The 21,428-nt window shown below is 40.4% G+C and overlaps 2 protein-coding genes across 2 annotated transcripts; both read right to left on the bottom strand.

The window, feature by feature from the left end:
* Positions 1 to 458: 458 nt before the first annotated feature.
* LOC128475396 (olfactory receptor 4S1-like) lies at positions 459 to 1,474 on the bottom strand. Its single transcript, XM_053457894.1, has one exon. It carries the CDS (start codon positions 1,453 to 1,455, stop codon positions 508 to 510), a length of 948 nt encoding a protein of 315 aa, XP_053313869.1. The 5' UTR covers positions 1,456 to 1,474; the 3' UTR covers positions 459 to 507.
* A 4,746-nt stretch (positions 1,475 to 6,220) lies between these two features.
* LOC128473883 (olfactory receptor 688-like) lies at positions 6,221 to 19,748 on the bottom strand. Its single transcript, XM_053456106.1, has 3 exons — positions 19,706 to 19,748; positions 9,038 to 9,123; positions 6,221 to 7,246 (listed from the first exon to the last, which is right to left on the bottom strand). Exon 3 carries the CDS (start codon positions 7,223 to 7,225, stop codon positions 6,221 to 6,223), a length of 1,005 nt encoding a protein of 334 aa, XP_053312081.1. The 5' UTR covers positions 7,226 to 7,246; positions 9,038 to 9,123; positions 19,706 to 19,748.
* Positions 19,749 to 21,428: the final 1,680 nt, after the last annotated feature.

Below are 21,428 nucleotides of genomic sequence, written 5' to 3'. Positions count from 1 at the left end.
GTCCCTACTCTTCATTTAAGTTAGCCCAAAGATAAAAGCCTCCAGTTTATTGGGGTCTTGGCCTTTATTTGTGAGGGCCTTCAGTTTACACTTATAGATTAATTGCTTGGATATTATCAATGAGATAATTATCTCTGAATATAATGAGTTACATCCCTTTTTAATGTGTTCCTCATGTTGTCAGGAGGAGTTAACATGGGCAAAATTTGGTAATATAGAGTCATCAGTCTATATTTGGTGTCTGTTATTTTTAATATAATTTTGTATCAATAAAAATAAAAAAAACTTGTCTTTACGTTTTCAACATTATACCATAATTTTGTGTCTCAGAATTATGAATATATCTATATATATATATATATATTTTTTTTAAATAAGGTCATTGTGGCTTAATCCAAACATTTTCACCAAATGATTTAGAGACTCCACAGATTTAGCTATCATTAAACGAGCAGAATTTAGTTAAAATATTGTTTAACATTAAATTAATTGGAGTCCTGGCAAATTTCATTTGACATTGACTTTGATTTTGATTTTAAAAGCTTTTGCGAGAGTTCGTTTGATTTCTTCCGTTCGCAAACAGTATATGACGGGGTTGGCCAAATGCGGCAAGTAAGAATAGAGGCAAAGAAGAAGCACATTTATATCGGCATTGAGAATTAGACGGACGTAGTTTGCGAAATATACAAACACTCGAGGCACAAAGTACATCCCAATGATGATCAGGTGTGTGGTGCAGGTGTAGAAAGCCTTCTGCCAGTTCTCAGAGTGGACAGACGTTTTGACCGACCAGAGTATGAAGACGTAGGACAATAGGATGAAGCCCAGAGGGGCAAGAAGCACAATCATGGCATTGACTAATATTTTTTGGCGGACGGAGGTGACATCTTGGCACGCCAAAGGGAACAGTGAAGAGACCGAGCAGAAGCAGCTTTTGATTTTATTCGGCCCACAGAAGGGCAAGGGGATGAACAAGATGTTATTGAACAATGACGCAGACGCGGCCAAGATCCAGAAGGTCCAGCATAAAATGGCCGTTGCTTTATGAGTGATTATTAAGGGATAACGCAGCGGTATGCAAATGGCAATGTATCGGTCGACAGCCATGAGCATGATAATAAAGGAATCAAATGATCCAAGGAAATGGACACAAAACATCTGGAATAAACAGCTGGAGAAGGAAATCGTTTCTGCTCCAAACCAATACTTGGCGATGATTTTAGGTAATGTGATTGTGTCGAAAAGCAGGTCAGAAAAGGCAAGGTTTGCGATAAAAATATACATCGGCTGGTGTAGGTGCTCCTTTAGAATAATCAGCAATATTACGGTGCCGTTTGAGAAAAGCACAACGGTATAAATAAGGAACATTGTTAACGATATCAGAAGGTAGAGCTTTTCTGAGGCTCCTGGAAAACCAACGAGATGGAACTCGGAAACTCCAGAATAATTGCCCATTGACTCAGCGCGTCCGTGGTTAAAAACACTGGTGGAAAAACACATGAAAAAAAACACATAAATATTTAGAAAATGTAGCACAGAAATTCTTTCTTTCCATGGACATCAATATAGTTTTGGTCATTTTTCATCACAAGGCAAAGGCATAAAACAGAGACCCTTATAATTAATTCATGAAACTCAAAAATGTGTTTATATTATTTTCCGAAGGCTCTATTAATACTAATATTAATTGTATAATAACGGTAATTTGTCAACATGAAAAAATCCATGTAATAAATGGATTCAATAGAACATTTCATTAAAAGCGACAATATATTTTAAAATAGAAAATCTAAGGGCTCAAATAAAAAAAGTATTTAATTAATCACAAATATGGAATATATATATATAAGGGCCTTCTAAATTTTGCGACACTAGAAAGAGGTTATTTTAAAAAAATATATATAATGTATGATTGGTAGTATGAGGATAAAACTCACAGGAAAACAGAAATTTGCATTATTTGGAAGGCATTTTCTGAAATACTCTCATACAACAGATTACAATTTTAGGTAAAAAAAAAAATAGATTGTGTTAAATTAATAAAATAACAAATATAACCATTTTTTCTGCTTGTTTTGGTCTAAAAAAATGAATACGCAAGAAGACATGACAGTGACCTCAAAATGAATATTATTATTATTATTACCGGTCTTACTCTTTTTTAATTTATATATATTCTTTTTTGTTGTAATTATTATTATTATTAATTTATTTATTTTAAAATGTATTTATATTGTCCATACATTCAAAAGGTCCAAGAAAATTAGAACTGACAGAGGGTAAAATTACCCTTTGAGGTAAAAGAGGGCTCAAAATGCACCACTACATAAAAGAGTAGCCATAACGTGGTATAATAAGGAATCTTACGCAGACTCTGCATTACTAAACATTTTTATCGTTATGTAGAAAAATATAATATGAATTTTAGTACCTCGAAGAATCTTTCAACAGAACATGTTAGTACATTATGAGATTATGAGAAATATCCATATTTTTCAAGAAATAAGACTTAAACTTAGTTGCACCACGTTATTTAAACTATTTTTAGTAATAATTTCCCCAATTATTACATATTTCCTTAATACTAGTAATAAAATAATAAAAAATAACCTACACCCAACCCTTATATTAATAGTTTTTTTTCGGGGGGGTATAATCGGATAAATTCAAGAATTTCTTATAAATGTGATTAAAACAGAGGCTAATACTAGAAGATTCAGCCAAAGTTCCTCTATAACTATACTTTAAACTAAACGGAAGGTCGTAAAATGTTAATATGTATTCCATATAACATGATTAAAGATAAAAGGGATCTGCTCACCTAATGTATACTATATAAATGTAATGCGTTTTATAGTTATAGTTCCGAAATCTATAAATCATTGACCCAAATAATACATTTAATACCAAGTGGATACAATGAAATGGACTCTGGATACATTTATTTAGGTCCTCCTGCACCTTTATACATACGTACATACAATAGTTATAGGAGCTGATGAATATAATATTCATATTAGTGAATAAATGGAATTTCACATCTTGCTACCTTTTTTTCCTCAGCACCAAATTAAACCCCATTTTAACAGAAAGCATTAATTTTTTTAGTTGATTTTTTACTATTTCTCTCCTGTTTTCTGGAAACCATACGGTTAGAACTTGGGTGTAATAATTAGATTGGAAAGTGCGAGGATTACCATGGATTTAGAGGCCCAGGTAATTATTAGAATTGTGTCGGCCGAATAGTTCTATAGCGCCATCAAATTCCGTAGCGCTGTACAATGGGTGGACAGGACATAACAAGTAGTATGTAACATAACAAAGTGACTTACAGAGACAACAGGTGAGGAGGGCCTTGCTCAAAGAGCTTACAATCTTTTAGATTCCAATGGCTATTTAAATGAAATGACTTGTCGGTGTTAGTATAACTTGTTGTACAACGCTGTGTCATTTTTTCAGCACTATATAAATTAAAGATCAATATTTATTACAGTGTTGAGGTAAGGGCAAGTATCAAATTCTGAGTTCTAAATATGTTTCAACTTAAAACAGGAAGAGTAAATTAATGAAGGCGAGATCTTACTCACAACGACTATTTAAAAGCATTTCCTAATTTACCATTTTTATTACCATGTGTTTACCTCCGAAAACCAGTTCAGATAAGAATCATTCTGCCCTTCTAGTCTTCCTGTTTTTTTCTTGTAAAGACTCAAACCTTAATCAGTCGTTGGTCTCGTCTTAGATTCAGGAGCTGTATGCCGATCCCATGCATGTTTAATACCCTCACTGTATTACCCTCTACCACTTCTGCTGGGAGGCTTACCTTCCACCTGAGCCTCTAGCTTTAGATTCTTTTAACTCATTTAAGTAAAGTTCCCTCCTGCACTTTAAGTTCCTTTATGTATTTAAATGTTTCTATCCCATCTTTCCTCTCCCCCCGGGTATTTTAATTCACTAAACACACAGTACATTTTATGTTAGCTAATCTGCATTAACCAGATTGAATCAGAAAAAAGATAGAATAATATTAATAAATATATATAACTTCTTACCTTTTGATGTGCAGCCAGTTGGCATCATTCATGAGCGGCTTTAGTGTCGGAAGCCCTGCTATTTCCCACTGTATTTATAGATGTGAGAAGCTGCTGACTCTGCTCACTAGAGACTTTGGGTAATAATTGGTTAGTTTTGTTCTGTAAGTATCTTAGGTGTAAATCTCAAAGGGAGAAATATCTTCCTAACGAGGTCTGTAATTTGTAACTTTTCTAGCGACGCACACACGCGCTCTTTCTAACACCTCTAATTGCAGAACTAGCAGACTATCTGCTAACACAAACTATCTGCTCAGATACTTTGAGGGGGTGAAAATGCGTATAAATCAAATATATATATTAATATATTCATATATAAACATAATTACTGTGAATCAGCACACAAAGAGAATGCTGCATGGAGAAGCTACATTATTTTAAGGTCCCACATTATGGGATAATTGCATTATTTTGGCTCTCTGGATGAATAGGTCTGATTTGGGGGCAAATTCTATGTTTCTTTGTTTTTCTTTTGTAACAATAAATCTTATCTCCCAGTGACTGAGATCACGGACGTGTAATCTCCGAGGGCAGGGCTTGACCAATAGGGACTTTTATGACATTGCAGTCTAAATACATCGACATTAATAACAGCTTCCACTCTTCTGGGAAGGCTTTCCACAGGATTTTGAAGAGTTTCTGTGGGAATTTTTGCCCATACATCCAGGTGTATTTGTGAGGTCAGGTACCGATGTTGGATGAGACGCCCGGCTGGCAATCTCCATTCCAGTTCACCCCAAAGGTACTTGATGGAATTGAGGTCAAGTTCTTCCACACCAAACTCATCCAACCATGTCTTTATGGAGCTTGCTTTGAGCACCACTACATTGGGACGATTTTGATTATTGATATCAGGGTTTTTGGCCCCTTACTTCCAGTGCAGGGAAATTTTAATGCTTCAGCAGACCAAGGCACTGTGGACAATGCTCGGCTTCCAGCTTGGAGAAGATCTTTTTCTATTCTAGCATGACAGCGCCCCAGCGCACAAAGTCTACTTATCCACAATTGGAAAGCCTTTTCCCCATTATGTGTTTTAACATTATTAATGTAAACTTCCTAGTCTTCCTAGTGGCTCCCCCTTATAAACCCTTTAACTGCAACATTGCAGATTTTAAAGTACCCTCAAGGGATTCAAAATTCAATTCAACTTTAACCCACACATGCCAATGGACAACGTATATTCAGTCGAACGTATGAGAAATAAAAGAAAAATACCGTATTTGCCTATAATCGGGGTTTAGCGTAATTCGTAACGCCCGACACCAGGAACATGCAGTTCCGGGCGCTCGGCAGGTGTTTTTTCTTTTCTTTTTTATTTAGCAAGCAGCAGGGTTAGGATTCAGGTCCCCCGCAGCGCTGCAGCCAGTGGACATCTGCGTGATGGGCGCAGACAGCCTCCGCTGCTGGCACTTCCACTGGGGCTTCTATGCCGGAGCGCCAGTGTTACATGACTTTCTGGTACTCCACCATAGAAGCCCCAGCGGAAGTACCGGCCAGCAGCACTGCGGGGGATCCTCCTCTCTGGCAGCCGGTGAGTGTCTGTGCGATGCACGCTGCCTGCACCTGAAGGTCATGTAACTCCGGCGCTCCGGGATAGAAGCCCTGCCGTAAGTGGCGAGAAGCAGCAGAGGTTGTCTACGTGCACCGACTGCCCTCGGTAGACACCAGGGAGTCTGGGCAGAGTGGCATATCTGGGGATCAGAGTGGTATATCCGGGGGGCATAAAGCATATGTGGGGGTCAGAGTGGCATATCTGGGGGGCGTAAAGCCTATCTGGGGGGCAGAGTGGCATATCAGAGGGACATATCTATAAATTGCATTATGAATTAAGGGGGGGCTTAAAATGGCTGTTAGTTTTCTGTTTGTATGTAACATATGCTGACTAACTGCATAATAGGCCTATAATTGATCCAATACGGTAGTTATCTTTCCTGTAATGGCTAATCTGTAATTAGATTCCCCTGGAGAGCCGAAATTCCCAGTTTCAAACAATGCAACGTTTTCAGTCAAGGAATTGTATTTTTTTTAAATAATTAAAAATAATTTAATTTTATTTTTTGACAGCATGAAAACTCATTTTAAATAACAAAAATACTTTTTTAAACAGATACAATGAAAAATATATATTTTTAGGTGCAACGATATTTGTTCATAATCAGATAAACAGCTGGATGTTGCTCCATCCTGAGTGCCAGCTTCTTTTGGAAGAAATTTAACAGAGTTTTTTTGATTTCCTTGGTCCTGAGACAGTATATTATTGGGTTGGCCATGTGCGGAACAAACGTGTAGAGACACAAAATCAAAACATTCAAGTCTTCGTTAAGAATTAATTTCACCTGATTTGCCACGTATATAAATATCCTGGGAATAAAATACAATCCGATGACAACGAGGTGGGTAATACAGGTATAGAAGGGTTTCCGCCAACTATCGGAACGGCTTGTTGACCGGATGACCTTGATGATAACTCCGTAAGAGAATATGATGAAGCCCAAGGGTATAAGGAGAACAAACATAGCCAGACCAAAAGCCAACCGCTTGACAAAAGTGACATTGATACAAGCCAAGGAGGTGACCGCCATGTTGGTACAAAAACAATTCCTGATTTGGTTCCGTCCACAAAAAGGGATACCGGCATCCAACAAGGCGATCGACAATGAGATTATTCCTGTAAGGAACCAGAAGAAAGCACAGACAATAACTATACGTCTGTTCGTTATTATTGAGTTATATCTTAGGGGTTTGCTTATGGCGACGTATCGATCTATAGCCATGAGCATGATGATGTAGGAATCAAAGCTGCCCATGCAATGAACGCAAAACACTTGGAAGATGCATCCAGAAAAGGAGATTGTCGCGTCTCCAAACCAATACTTGGCGATGATTTTGGGTAGCGTTATTGTGTCAAACAGTAGATCGGAGACGGCGAGGCTTGCAATGATCACATACATCGGCTGGTGCAAGCGGCGGGAGAAGATAATTAAGATTATCACTGTGCCGTTGGCAAAGAGCGCTACGAGGTAGACGAGGAACAGTGCTATGGAAACCGGGGTATTAAACTTTGCTGGTAGGCCAGGAAAGCCAAGTAGAATAAATCCAGAGATATCAGACTGGTTGGCCATTGACTGGTGCATGACTCGCTCATCTGATGCTTCCTAAAAAAATAAGTCAGAAGACATTACATAGGAAACGAAATGACATTAAAGCCGTCAATACTTCATCAAGAAGCAAAAAAAAATAATTAATTACTAGGAACAAGAGATTTTATTTTAGTCACTTCACTAGGCCTGACCCAAGACAACATCTCCAACTACCCCCAAGACCTACCAAGTTGGGTCTCTTTCTCTTGCGGCGCCTCCTCTTTCTGCTACAAAAGGACAAGCAGAGCAGGTGAAGAGTTAAATACCGACCATAGTATAAATTAGCAATTTACAAGAGAGATCTCTGATCTTCCTAACCAGCCCATTGATCACCCAGTAGGTTAGGGTTCTTCAAACTTGGGGTAGGAACCCAGTACTGGATCGCAAGATGCCGTTCACTGGGAGACGCCAGCACTTTCGCCCTGCTTTTGCTTTAGAAAAAGAAACTGCAATAAAGAGCTCTTCAACCATAATAATGGAAGCAAAACCCAACTGGAGACATTCATTAAGTGTCCTAATCTACTCCTAGCTGGATATCCTTGTATCTTCTATAATAGAGGTAAGTGTGCTTATGTTTCTTTAAATGACATTTAACACTGTAATTGACGTTACCATGAGTTTCTTAGTCACATACAAATAATGATCAGATTCTTCTGATTGACTGCTGTCCTTCAAATGTGAAGATATACAGATGATTGGGGCGCAGGTACATATAGGGAAGAAAACAAATATATCTTCATATCTGCACCCTAAGGAAGAGTGCTTTTTTGGGCTGCTGCGGTCATTTGGGAAGTATATTATTATTATTATTTTTCACTTTTTCACCATTTTTATTTTACTCACGCACAAGTGATACAGCACATTATCCTTTATTGTCCTTCAAATGTGTTTTCATAGCCACTATAGTATTGGCCACCGTCCATTGTAAGCCCATGAGTATTATTATTATTATAAAACCTCTACAATGTGCAGGGTAGATGTGTGAACAACTAATACTTTTCCGAAGGTCACATTACGCAAACCACTGCGCTACCAAAAAGTTTCTCCAGAGTATTGTAAGTCTATTGACTTTAAAGTGGTGCTGGAGCGACATCTGGTGGTGATTTTTGGTATAGCCCACATCTCGTTAGATCGAACAATAAGCGGATGCAATGTTTCTGCAATCCGCACCATTTCATTGGTTGCTATGGTAATAAGACCACTTTTAAAATTTTTGACTAGAATATTTTCTATTAATAAAATATGATATGTAATTATAAAATAGTATTATAATTATATAATGTTATCAATAGTATGTAATAATATATAATCCTCAATGTGTCTTGCAGAAATCGTCATCATGGACACAACCGATTCCGTCTGTATTTTTTCTCAAATTGAAAGGAGCCAACAGATGCCACGGTGCTGTACAATGATGGCAGTACAAGCTTAAACTTTTTATTTTTAATTTTTTTGGCCAATATAATGATTTAATATATAGTTTCAAAGTACCAGGGTGCTGATGAGTTCAGGGGCATATACCTGCATATCAAATTTGTTTGATTGTTCTGTAGTCATCAATATACCCCACAGAGGTTTCTAGAAATCACTTTCCATCGAAGAAAAGGAGCAACTTCATGGGGAGGAATAATGAATAAGATCCTAAAAATGTGCTGATAAAATGGCTGTTTGATGTTTGTGTTAATGTGGCAAACAGTGATTAGTTCATTTTAGTGTGATCAGTGCGATTAGTTGAGCCAATAAAATTATCATTCATCCTTAATAATTCCCCTTTATATTAATTACAACACATATAATATATCTTACCTTGATTTATGTTCATGGGTTCTTCCTTAGCGATTTTATATACAGCAAAGTATCTTCAAAAACACTAAAATCCATCTTAATGTAAACTGAAAAACAAAAAAAGTGGGTTTTTTTACAGTTAATTCAGTAAAATTAGGGCAACAATACCTTAATACATTAACGAATCGCTCTTCCGAATATTATGTACTTGGTTAGATTTGATTCTCGATACATTTGTATTCTTATCAAAACTTCAATATCTCAAGAAAAATTAAAGAAATCTATATATAAATATAAAAATAATCACTAATACATTTATTAAATCTCATTTTAATTTACATTTATGTCAACTTTTGCTTGAATATTGCCAAGGCAACGGGCCAAACTTAATAAATGCAACCTTTATTTTGTTTAGAATCTGGTCAACATGTATCCAGCTAACAACTATAGTGAGTATCCAAGGCGTAATATAATGGAACTTTATAGATATATACATTAAAGGCTTCAAACTGCCAATCAGTGGCAAGAAATGCTGAATATAAGAGAAAAAAGGCACCATGAACTAATTTTGAAATGTAGATGCTGCCCTATCTATTTTTTTTATAATGAACGACAATGAAAAAAGTAAATAAAAAAATCTTCAAACACAATAAAAAAACAATAAAGCAGTATTGATCATTAGCATTTTTTTTCATTATGTTTGAAGATTTATTTATTTGCATATTTTTTTATTGCGCTCCTGTTACACTTTTTATATACAACACGGCTACAATTTATGGTCAGGTACTTTATTTTTTTTTAGGATTACTTAAATGTGCATTTTTCCAGGGGAGGGGCAAAATGCTAACCCTGCCCAGGGGGTGGGACTATTATCCAGCACCGCTCTGTGCAAATTTTTAAGTCTAAACCAATTCAATATTATTAAAGTGAATCCTTGCTGACTGGTAGTCTAAAGTGTCTCTGTAGCTGCTGTGGAACTACAAATCCCACAATGCTTTGCAAGCACACTTTTAATACCATTACATAAGTTATGGGGGGTAAAGGTGATGGGAAAACAACCACAAGGGATTCTGGGTAGGCACATGCAAATAAGGTTTTTTGCCTCTATATCCTCTATATCCACTTTATACATGGATCTCTTATTTGCATGTACCTACCCAGAATCCCTTGTGGTTGTGGCAGCACCATGAGATTTCTGAGGGAAAAACAAGCGTTCTGGCTTGTCTGGTGTCTGTAGATGAGTGTTTAATAATACTTCTACTTCCCCTTAATTTTAAGTGGAAGGGTTTTCCATCACCTTTACCCACCATAACTTATGTAATGGTATTTCTTGGCTACCCCACGCCTCCAGTGTAAAGTCAGCATCACAATCTCATGCTGATGAGTCCTGTTAAGAATATTACAGACATTGCTTCTCGGTCCTTTGGCTAAGATCAAGTGTAGTCTCTCTTGTGGTGAGGAGAAATGACACTGATTCTCTGGCCTTAGGGTTTGGGAAAGCAATGGAACCTGAGGTGAAATTGCCCTGGCAGAAATGCTGGAGTCACTGCGTGTGGTATTGCACGCCTCTGCACACGGTGAGCGCATGTTTCCGCTGGCGGCCTTCCATCGCTACTCGCCCCCATGTACCATCAGGTCTTGGGGATGAGAATTATTTTTGAATCCGGCAGGCCAGAAATGGCTTGTCCTTAAAATATATTTCTTTAATTTATATATCACTTTGTTTTTGCACGAGTGCCTATTAATTTACTCCCTTTTGATTCACGGTTTTGAAATTCACGGCTTGGCCCCCACTATTCTACGGCACACGTATTTGTCACCACGTTTTGGACACTGTTTTCTTTTTAGGAAGCAGTGAAGCCTGGACTTTGCTGGAGGAGGATTGGAGCCTTCTGGCCCTTTCCTCTCTTCAAGAAGGCCAGCAAGGAGTCTCACTCTTCGGGGTGAGACTCAAGATCCGACCCTCCCATGGGGGGGGGTTGGAATTTGTCCGAGTTCTCCGTGAGGGAACTCGGTATCGTAGTCTGGCTTCTGCTGCCTTGTGCACAGAATGCGGCACCAAAGGAGCACGCACCTCGGGCAAAAAAAAAACAGACAGGCTTTGTTGTTATTTGACAAAATGAAACATCAGGATTTTTACATCTGAAGTCTTTACAGATCAAGGGGAGAATGCTGGGCCCTGGCTTCCTGGTAGGATCTGAGTGACACCCCACAGAAGCTCAAGGGAGAACTGCTTGTTCCTGGTGTTCTGGTGGGATTGGTCTCTTCCCAAGTATTGTCAAAGGCTGTCTTGTACAGCGGGCAATTACTTTCAACGGATCCATGTATAAAGTGGATATAGAGGCAAAGATGATAATTGTTGATCTTATTTGCATGTGCCTACCCAGAATCCCTTGTGGTTGTGGCAGCACCATGAGATTTCTGGTGTCTGTAGATGAGTGTTTAATAATATTTCTACTACAGGCACGCTTATGACATAGCTTGCGAAAACATTGTAGAACTTGATTTTGCAAGAAGGGTCCCTGTCAGCTACTCTTGGTGTAGATGATGGGCTGTAACTACATGACACTGTGACATCACAAGATGACATCATGGTATAGCAAGTAATAGAATTAGAAACGTAGAATTTAACATCTGATAAAAAACCATTGGCCCGATCTAGTCTGTCTAGCATTCCTGCTGTAAAGACTCAAACCTTAATCAGTTTTTGACCTCATCTTAGATTCAGGAGCCGTATGCCTATCCCATGCACGTTTAATACCCTCACTGTATTACCCTCTAAAACGTCTGCTGGGAGGCTGTTCCACTTATCTACCACCCACTCAGTAAAGTAAAACTCCCTTCCATTCCATCTCAGCCTCTGACCTTTTAATTTTAGATTATGATCTCTTTTTTCTTCCTGTTCTTTTTTTAAATCCCTTTAAGAATTTAAATGTTTCTATCCCATCCCCCCTCTGTCTCTTGTTGCCTCCAAGCCGGACATACTGACATCCCTTAGTCTTTCCTGATGATTTTTATCATTAATATTTTTAAAAATAATAATAACAACAACATTTAAAACCACTTGGCCAGGAGGTCCCCTGGGCATCTCCATTGCATTTTTTTCCACGTTACAGAAATAGTTTAGGGTGTCAGAAACACCCCAAGCTATGGATTTAATTTAAACCATCTGAAAACGGAACAGAAATTACACAAATATTCTTATTTAGGTAAACTCTGTAAAAAAAAAAATCTTTTTCTCCTATTTGTGGTCTCCTTCCTTATGAATGGAAGTAGTTAATCATTACATTATACGTATGAATTAATAATCAGTGCATAATAATGTTTCTGTTGTTTTGTTCCGTTCCACGCTGTAACCGAATTGCGACATTAAAGCCCGCCAGCTGGACTCATAAAACCGTTTGATAACATTCAGATTAAAATAATAACCCTGGTTTTCACACGTTAGCTAAACGATGTGAGCAGAATCTGTTCCGAGGCCAAAAATAATTACTTTTCCATTACAAAAAAATAAATAAATTCCGTGTATCTTCTGTAAATAAAAGATACCATGTGACCGGTCGCATTGCGCAACATCAAAGCATCTCAATGGGAAGCTCTGTCGAGATGTCGTCGATGGTGGAGACGGTACGGGTGGAAGTTCCGTCGCTCATTGTGCGTCTATAGAGGCTGTAAATCAAATTGATTCATTGTAGGAAGGTTCTGCGGTGATAAGCAATGGTATGGATGCCGTAATATTATCCCAGGAAATCCAACGTTCGGCGAGCGATAGTTCCTTCTCTGTGTGATGACGTTATTGACTTGGGTGACAGATGGCTCTTCAGGCCAGGAGGTGGTAAACATAGCGAGACTTTTATTAAGGAAGAAAAAACAATGTGTGTCCACGTGCAATGCCATATATTAAGTTAAAAAATAATAAAAAATAATTGTAAAAATATACTTTTTCAGCATTTCTACATATACATCTCATGGTGTCCCCAATTCAATATACCGGCACAAGGTGTCTAGAATAATAGGTCAATGTTTATCCCATGAGTGCATAGATGTTCTCATTAAATACATTTTTGGTTATTTTTTTGGTTATATAGACAATGGGTAAACAGCACTTAATATAAGTAGTGCATTACAATTTGGATAGAAAGAAAAGGTGAGGAGGGCCCTGCTCACAGGAACTTACAGTCTAGAAGAATAAAATCATCTTAAGTTAAGTGACTATAACACCAATGAGACCCTAGACCAGGACCCATCAATGTACCAAGCATGAAGGCCCAAGAAACCCATCTGGCTCACTAGGTGACTTTCAAAATGTTTTACGGAAAGAAGAACATGGAAGGATGAATTATTCCTGGGGAGCTTGTTGGTGTAGAAAGGCCCACGCTCTGACTGCCCTCTGTTTTTGTCTGATCCATCATATGAGACTGTAATAAAAACGACCCCCTATGAGCATACTGGGGAACTCTCCGGGTTTGAGCCGGAGATTGCCGGGTGAGCGCGGCGCCTCCGGTTCAAGACCCGAATCCTCTGGGTCGCGGAAGCGGGGTCTTGACACTCCCCGTTCCCCGCCCATTTCCCTTTAAATAGGGGTGTTTCCCACTGCCGTCAGTGGGAATGCCTATTAACGTCAATGGGACCGCCCACCGACATCAGCAGGACAGCCCACTGACATCAGCGGGACCGCCCACTGACATCAGTGTGCAGTCCTGGCTGTGTCCTGCAAGGGAAGGCTGCGGGTAGCCGGAGCCCAGAAGTTCCCAGGTATGCCTATGAATTTTATGTGCTGCAAGACAGTCTGTAGACTTCAGTTACCATGGAATTCAGTTACCATGGCTATTGTGGGCCGGCGATTGTTAGGCTTTTTTCTGGTCATATCCAGCTGACGGCCGCACTCTCCAGCATCGGATCTGCCGCTGGTGGGTATACAGTAATGTCAGCCAGCATCCCGCCGGGCATTTGACTGGATTTCACTATACAACATGAAGGTCCAACCCCAGTGAGCTTCTCCTGCAAGAAGGACTGAGCTGGCCCTGTATAATGTATAATTCATAAGGGGAGATTTCTTGACTGTATATGAGCCGCCAACAAGGGAGATGAGATTTCCAAAACAGGACCATGAAGCATTGGAAGAACGGGGAGTCAAACCGCCCAATAGGGAGATCTAGAACATGCCAGTCCGTAACCATGGTACTTGTCGATATTAAGGAGAAAGCACAAACATGAGTTTGGATATTAAAGCAGAATTAATATGTCGGGAGAATGAATTATACCAATTATTACAAAAGAGTCGGCATTCCGAAATCCATCATTATTTAGGTTACTGATTCTCTTCCAGTTAGAAGGATTGGGAGTATAACCCGGGGTAACAGACGCCCGTCCGCTCAGCTATAACGGTAACTTCTCCATTTCTTATCTTTATATACTTCCCTGTCATGTAAGAGATTCCCGCTGACCCCTGCCCAGCTGCCAGCATGTAAAATGGATATTAACTCTGCGGCAGCCATAAATCTTATAGATTTCCATTCGTTAGAATAAAGACTAAAGTTATGAAATCTTTGAAAAAAAAGAAGTTTGTGATGCATTTTTCTTTATTCTTTATTAGTTTTAAAAATATTTAATAAGCAGAATAATAGCCTTCTCTGCATTCTACGCTAGACACGGTAGGAGAGTGAGTTCCCCTCTTCTAGAACTTCTAGATCATTCCTCTGCCATCTCCACCAACGAGGAGTAATGTGCAGACAGGGCCCATTAAAGCCTGGAGCAGGGCAAGAGCCAGGGCCGGACTGGGACTGAAAAGCAGCCCTGGAAAAATTTGGAGACCAGCCCCATATAGTTTATCTCACGGTCGCGCTCTTTAACCACACGCACCCCTTATACATACCCGACTCACACTATTCGCCATTCTTTTTATCTCATTATTTGTATTAAAATGCCAGAAAGCAAAAGTTTTAAAAGGCCCTAATAAATGAAATACATTACACATAATGGGATCAAAACATTTGCTACAGCGAACATTTTAGATGAAAAAGTTCAGTGGAACAAAACAGTGATCACATTATTCTTCACGATATTCTGGTAAGAAACTTTTGTTTCTTTATTAATTCATGTAGACTATTTTTTTCATATTTAATATAAGCTATGATTGAGACATGTTTGTTTTTTTTTCCTTTTATTTGCCAACCTACCCCTGAGTTATGCACATCTGCCCCCAGGCTTGCCACTCTGCCCCCCTGATATGCCTTCTAACCCCCTATATGCCACTCTGCCTCCAGAAATGCCTTATACCCCCTATATGCCACTCTGTCCCATGATATGCCTTTTAACCCCCTGTATGCCACTCTGCCATATAGGGGTCAAAAGGCATATCATGGGACAGAGCGGCATATAGGGGGTATAAGGCATTCCTGGAGGCAGAGTGGCAAAAAGGGGGTTAAAAGGCATATCATGGGGCACTCTGCCTCCAGAAAAGCCTTATGCCCTCCTATATGCCACTCTGCCTCCCCGATATGCTTTATACCCTCCTATATGCCACTCTGCCCCATGATATGCCTTTTAATCCCTTATATGCCACTCTGCCTCCCTGATATGCTTCAATCCTCCTATATGCCCCTCTGCCCCGTGATATGCCTTTTAACCCCCCTTTTGCCACTATACCTCCAGATATGCCTTTTGACCTCCTCTATGTCACTCTGCATCCAGAAATGCCTTATACCCCTATATGCCACTCTGTCTCATGATATGCCTTCTAACCTCCTATATGCCACTCTGCCATATAGGGGGTTAAAAGGCATATCATGGGACAGAGTGGCATATAGGGGGGTATAAGGCATTTCTGGAGGCAGAGTGGCATAAAGGGGGTTAAAAGGCATATCATGGGGCACTCTGCCTCCAGAAAAGCCTTATGCCCCCCTATATGCCACTCTGTCCCATGATATGCCTTTTAACCCCCATATGCCACTCTGCCTCCCTGATATGCCTCAACCCTCTTATATGCCCCTCTGCCCCGTGATATACCTTTAACCCCCTTTTTGCCACTATACCTCCAGATATGCCTTTTGACCTCCTATGTGTCACTCTGCATCCAGAAATGCCTTATACCCCTATATGCCACTCTGTCCCATGATATGCCTTTTAACCCCCTATATGGCAGAGTGGCATATAGGGGGTTAGAAGGCATATCATGGGACAGAGTGGCATATATGGGTATAAGGCATTTCTGGAGGCAGAGGGGCATAAAGGGGGTTAAAAGGCATATCATGGGGCACTCTACCTCCAAAAAAGCCTTATGTTCCCCTATATGCCACTCTGTCCCATTATATGCCTTTTAATCCCCTATATGTCACTCTGCATCCAGAAATGCCTTATACCCATATATATGCCACTCTGGCATATAGGGGGTTAAAAGGCATGTCATGGGACAGAGTGGCATATAGGGGGGTAAAAGGCATTTCTGGAGGCAGAGTGGCATATAGGGGGATACACTTACATACACACACATGCTGAAAACACATTCAAAAAAAATATTATACATTTTTTACAAAAAAATACATTACTTTACTCACCTTCTACTTCTCTTCACTGACCTGACATCCGGTGCTGCAGCAGTCTGAGCGCGAGGGGGCGGAGCTTCCGCCTCACGCTGCTCCCATCACTATGCAGCCATCGGACTGCTGGGAATGTAATCTGAACGGCCGGTGCGTGCTGATGCCCCCGGCCGGAGCTACTTTAACACTTTTTTTTTTATTTATATGGTAAGCAGGATCGGCTCGAAATATAAAGTAAAAAAAAAGTATTAAAGCAGAGGCGGCCGGCGGCATCAGCACGCATCGGCCGTACAGATTACATTCCCAGCAATCTGATGGCCGCATAGTGATGGGAGCAGCGTGAGGGGTGAAAGGTCAGTGCGAGGGGGCGGAGCTTTCACCCCTCACGCTGCTTCCATCACTAGGCGGCCATCGCACACGGCTGCTGGGTGCCGATGCGGTCGGCCGGCGATACTGTAATACATTTTTAAAATTTAATATGGCAAGCCGGACCAGCTTGCCATATTAAATTAAGAAAAAAGTATTATAGTAGCGCCGGCCGCATCAGCACCCAGCGGCCGCTCAGATTAGATTTCGGGCAGCCTGGGGGGCAATTGCCCCTGGTCCCAGCCCGCCCCTGGTCCCAGCCCACGGACCTTCCGGCCCACCGGGAAATTTCCCGGTATCCCGGTGGGCCAGTCCGGCCCTGGCAAGAGCTGTCCAAGATCAGGTCTCATCGGGGAAAATTAAGTCTAAACATGATCCATAAATGATCACATTTTCAAGGTTTGCATTGGAGGCTCCTGAAATCTCTGTTGATTATCGGTCCTCATGGGCAGTTCTGTGATAAATGGGTGGGGTGGGGGCTTTAGCCCTACCCACTCTGCACCACCATTCTGCCTGCTTCCCAAGCACCTTTTTTTTACCAATTGATGAGTAGTCCCACTTTATATCTCCCATATAGAGCCTCGGAGGCATAATGAGCGACGCTGAGAAATATTAACCCTTTAATAGCCGATCATGAAGACTGTGTGTAGCAACTCGCCAAATGTGTTAACCAAATGGCTCTGATACCATGGCCCTCATGGAAATCTTAACTTTTCATTCTTTAAAGACACACTTACTGGTGGCAATGCACCAATTGGGGGGCTTTTATATGATAACAGAAATGTAGAATAGGAAGGAGTCTGCCCCTGAAACCCTGAAATTGGGGCAAAAACACTGAGAGATCCTGGGTAGGTTAATGAGTCCCTGACAGTACTTGAATAACCATTTGGTAAAAGGGCCGATGACCTCTTGGTAGGGGAAAGCCCACTATGTCATGGAACAAACAAAATTCAAGCCGGGGCTCCAAATGTGGAAGGATCTTACAGAATGTATGGCGCCTTATAAGTTATGAGCCCATCTGTGCCTAGAATGCTTAAAAAACACTGGAATCTTTGTAGGTTTACAGCTTCTGGATACAGAGATGGGTTTTTTGGGGGATATGTGTATTTTTGGTTACTGTTCTCTCTATGATGGATGGTTTTATGCCCACCGTAAGTATGTATATATATATATATATATACCGTATTTGCTCGATTAGAAGACGACCCTGATTATAAGACGACCCCCCAAAATCTGAATATTAACTTATGAAAAAAAGAAAAAGCCTGAATATAAGACGACCCTGTAGGAAAAAAGTTTTACCAGTAAATGTTAGTTGATGTAAACTATGTGAACAATTGTTTGTTAATAAAAGCTATGATTGAGAAAAATATTTTGTTTTTATTTCCTTTTTTTTTTCAACCTGCCCCCCCAGTTATGCACATCTGCCCCCAGGCTTGCCACTCTGCCCCAGAAATGCCTTATACCCCATATATGCCACTGTGCCCCATGATACGCCTTTTAACCCTCTATATGCCACTAAGCCCCATGATATGCCTTTTGACCCCCTGTGTGCCACTCTGCCTCCAGAAATGCCTTATACCCCTATATGCCACTCTGGCATTTAGGGGGTTAAAATGCATATTATGGGGCAGAGTGGCATATAGGGAGGTAAAAGGCATTTCAGGAGGCAGAGTGGCATTAAAGGGGTTAAAAGGCATTTCACAGAGCACTCTGCCTCCAGTAATGCCTTACACCCCCCATTTAACACTCCCCCTCCCTCCTCCAAACATACCGGTGCTTCTGAGTTGGGGGGGGCGCATACCACAGGAGGGTCCAGGTCCCCTGCATCTGAGCCCCCGGTGCTTAGTCCGGGCAGCATGTAGAGCTCCACGTGAGGTCCCCTGCATCCTCCTGTGTTATGCCCCCCCCCTCCAACTTACCGGTGCTTCTGAGTCCCCGGTGCTTAGTCCGGGCAGCGGGTAGAGCTCTACGCGATTGTATCGTGTAGAGCTCTACGCGATTATATCGCGTAGAGCTCTACACGCAGCCCGGACTAAGCACCGGGGACTCAGAAGCTTTGGTAAGTTGGGAGGGGGTTAACACAGGAGGATCCAGGTCCCCTGCATCTGGGTCCCCAGTGCTTAGTCCGGGAAGCGCGTAGAGCTCTACACGCAGCCCGGACTAAGCACCAGGGACTCAGAAGCACCGGCAAATTGGGGGGGGGGGTTAACACAGGAGGATCCAGGTCCCCTGCATCGCTGCGGGGGATCTGGATCTTAGGTCTCATAATCAGACCTATTTGAGGTCTGATTATAAGACGACCCTGATTATAAGACGAGGGGTATTTTTCAGAGCATTTGCTCTGGAAAAAACCTCGTCTTATAATCGAGCAAATACGGTATATGTGTGTGTGTAAAGTGCCCCCTGCAGGAGGTGGGGTATATAGCGTCCCACATACTGCTGAGCAATCTCGACCAGCAACATGTGAAATGTATGTGTCCACGAAAAAATGGTCAATTACATTTTCCTTCTTCTCTAAGGCGATCAGCAATCACATAAAGCAAACTATAGCTAACAACAAGTGGGCAAATATTTTGGCCTACAGCAATTAATTTTTATTTAAAAAAATATATTCTTCTGTGTTTTTTCCAGTACAAAATGTTCAATATTAAATTAAAATATATATTAAAAGAATTATTATTTCTGGTTAACCATTTAAAGTTAAAAGCAAAAACATATGTATATATATATTTTTTATTTAACCATTTAAAACATATAAATAAAGAAAATTTGTTGTACTTACAAAGTAAAATCTTCTTTCGTGAAATCGACGTTCAGGTGCACGGCTAGACTGAGAATAAATGCCTTATCACCCTGCTTCTTTATGAGGAAATGCAGAGAGGTCATTGAACAGGCTTGTGCCGTAGGGTTGTATAATTAACCGGTAAACCTCTAGAGTGCCGGAGAGGTGTGCAACCGTCATAAAAATAATAACAGCACTGGAACTGGTGGGGGGAAAGAAAGGTATCGTTCTAAATAAGAGGCGATTGTTTTATTAAACGGCAATAATTCTGTAATTTTGTAATGTAATTTTATAATGTTTTTACCGTTTTGCTTTTTGTAGCGATAGATAGAAATAACTGTATAGTTTTTGTTTGCTTGTTTGTTTTTTGGTTAGACCATGTTGTATTCTATAAAATTAAAATTATTTGGTTTTTTAAACTCAATAAATAATTAAAATGTACATCTCTAATTCTGGGTCACTGTAGGGGTCACCAGTATTTTGGAGGGATACAGAAAAGTATCATTTTGGTCAACTGTGGTGCATTATTTTGGGGGGCAAAACTGGCACCTTGTGTTGATCTGGCATTGCCTGGCTGGGGCATAGCCAAAGGTAGTTAAAGCTCAATATTTTCACTGGTTGCTAGAGCTGGGAGAAATGTTGAAAACTTGCCATGTATGTGATGGGAATTGTTGGAGAAGCAGGAGGAGAATTATAATAAGAAATCTGAATATTTCAGAAGCCTAAAAAGGGAAATGTTATACAAATGACTCGATCACCACCTAATGGTGAATGCGATTATTACACGTGGCTGTTCAGGGATAACAGTGAAAGTGTAAGGTGTTAGATGATGTCATTTTATTAACCAAAAATGCAGCTTCCAGAGAAATATGTCACTTTCAGGCCCCAAATGTCTGCAAACAGTTAATAGTGCATGACTTTGTCTATATAGAGGATGCCGAGATCAGCGGTTTAAAGATTAATGACACTTTGTCCTTCAACCCCTATATTACCCTCATCAATGGGGTACAGTCAGCAGTTCTCTAGGCAAGGAGGTCTACGCCTGGACTCACCTTTACACTTGGTGTGAACCCCAAGAGATCCCCGAAGAGTGAAATACCATACAAAAAGGAAGCAAGATGCCGGCCAAGAACAGAGAAAAAATCACAATCTACATATTAGTGTGGTCCTACCCAAAAGTGCCATCCAGAACCAACTTTCTCTCTTGTTCCTAGAGGGATACCAACCGTACCTCACTAACAAGGCCAATGAAGGCCCGAAAGGGATGTCTGGGGCTGTTGGTTTCCTCGTGCATTGGATATTTGCTTTTCATGATATTTTAGGGTTCACCCCAAGTATAAAGGTGAGACCAGATGTGGACTTCCTTGTTCTCGTGAGTCTAGTGAGGTCCTAGCCATGCTGTATGACTACTTAGCATGATGAAGTGTAAGACGTTATGCCTGGGGTTGTTGGTTCCTTTGTATCTTTTGTTTCTGGGGGGGGGTTTTCTCTGTAAGGGTGCAAGAATGTGAAATGCTGTCAAGTAGGGGCTCATCATAAGGCACGCTATAAAGTGGTTGTCTGTTCTTGATGAGCATTTGCAGCATTATGGAATTTAGCAACCCTTCCACAGTACAGTTCTTTGTTGGGTGTATTTTAAAAAACCTCATAAATTGTAGCAAAGAGGGTTCTTTTCAACTTTATTCAAATAATTTAAATTCCTTCAGGTTCATCCTTCGTAATA

Source organism: Spea bombifrons, chromosome 2 (genome assembly GCF_027358695.1).
Source record: "Spea bombifrons isolate aSpeBom1 chromosome 2, aSpeBom1.2.pri, whole genome shotgun sequence".
Classification (NCBI taxonomy): Eukaryota; Metazoa; Chordata; class Amphibia; order Anura; family Pelobatidae; genus Spea; species Spea bombifrons.
The sequence above is the reverse complement of the archived record's forward strand: the minus strand, read 5'-3'. Positions and strand labels throughout refer to the sequence as shown.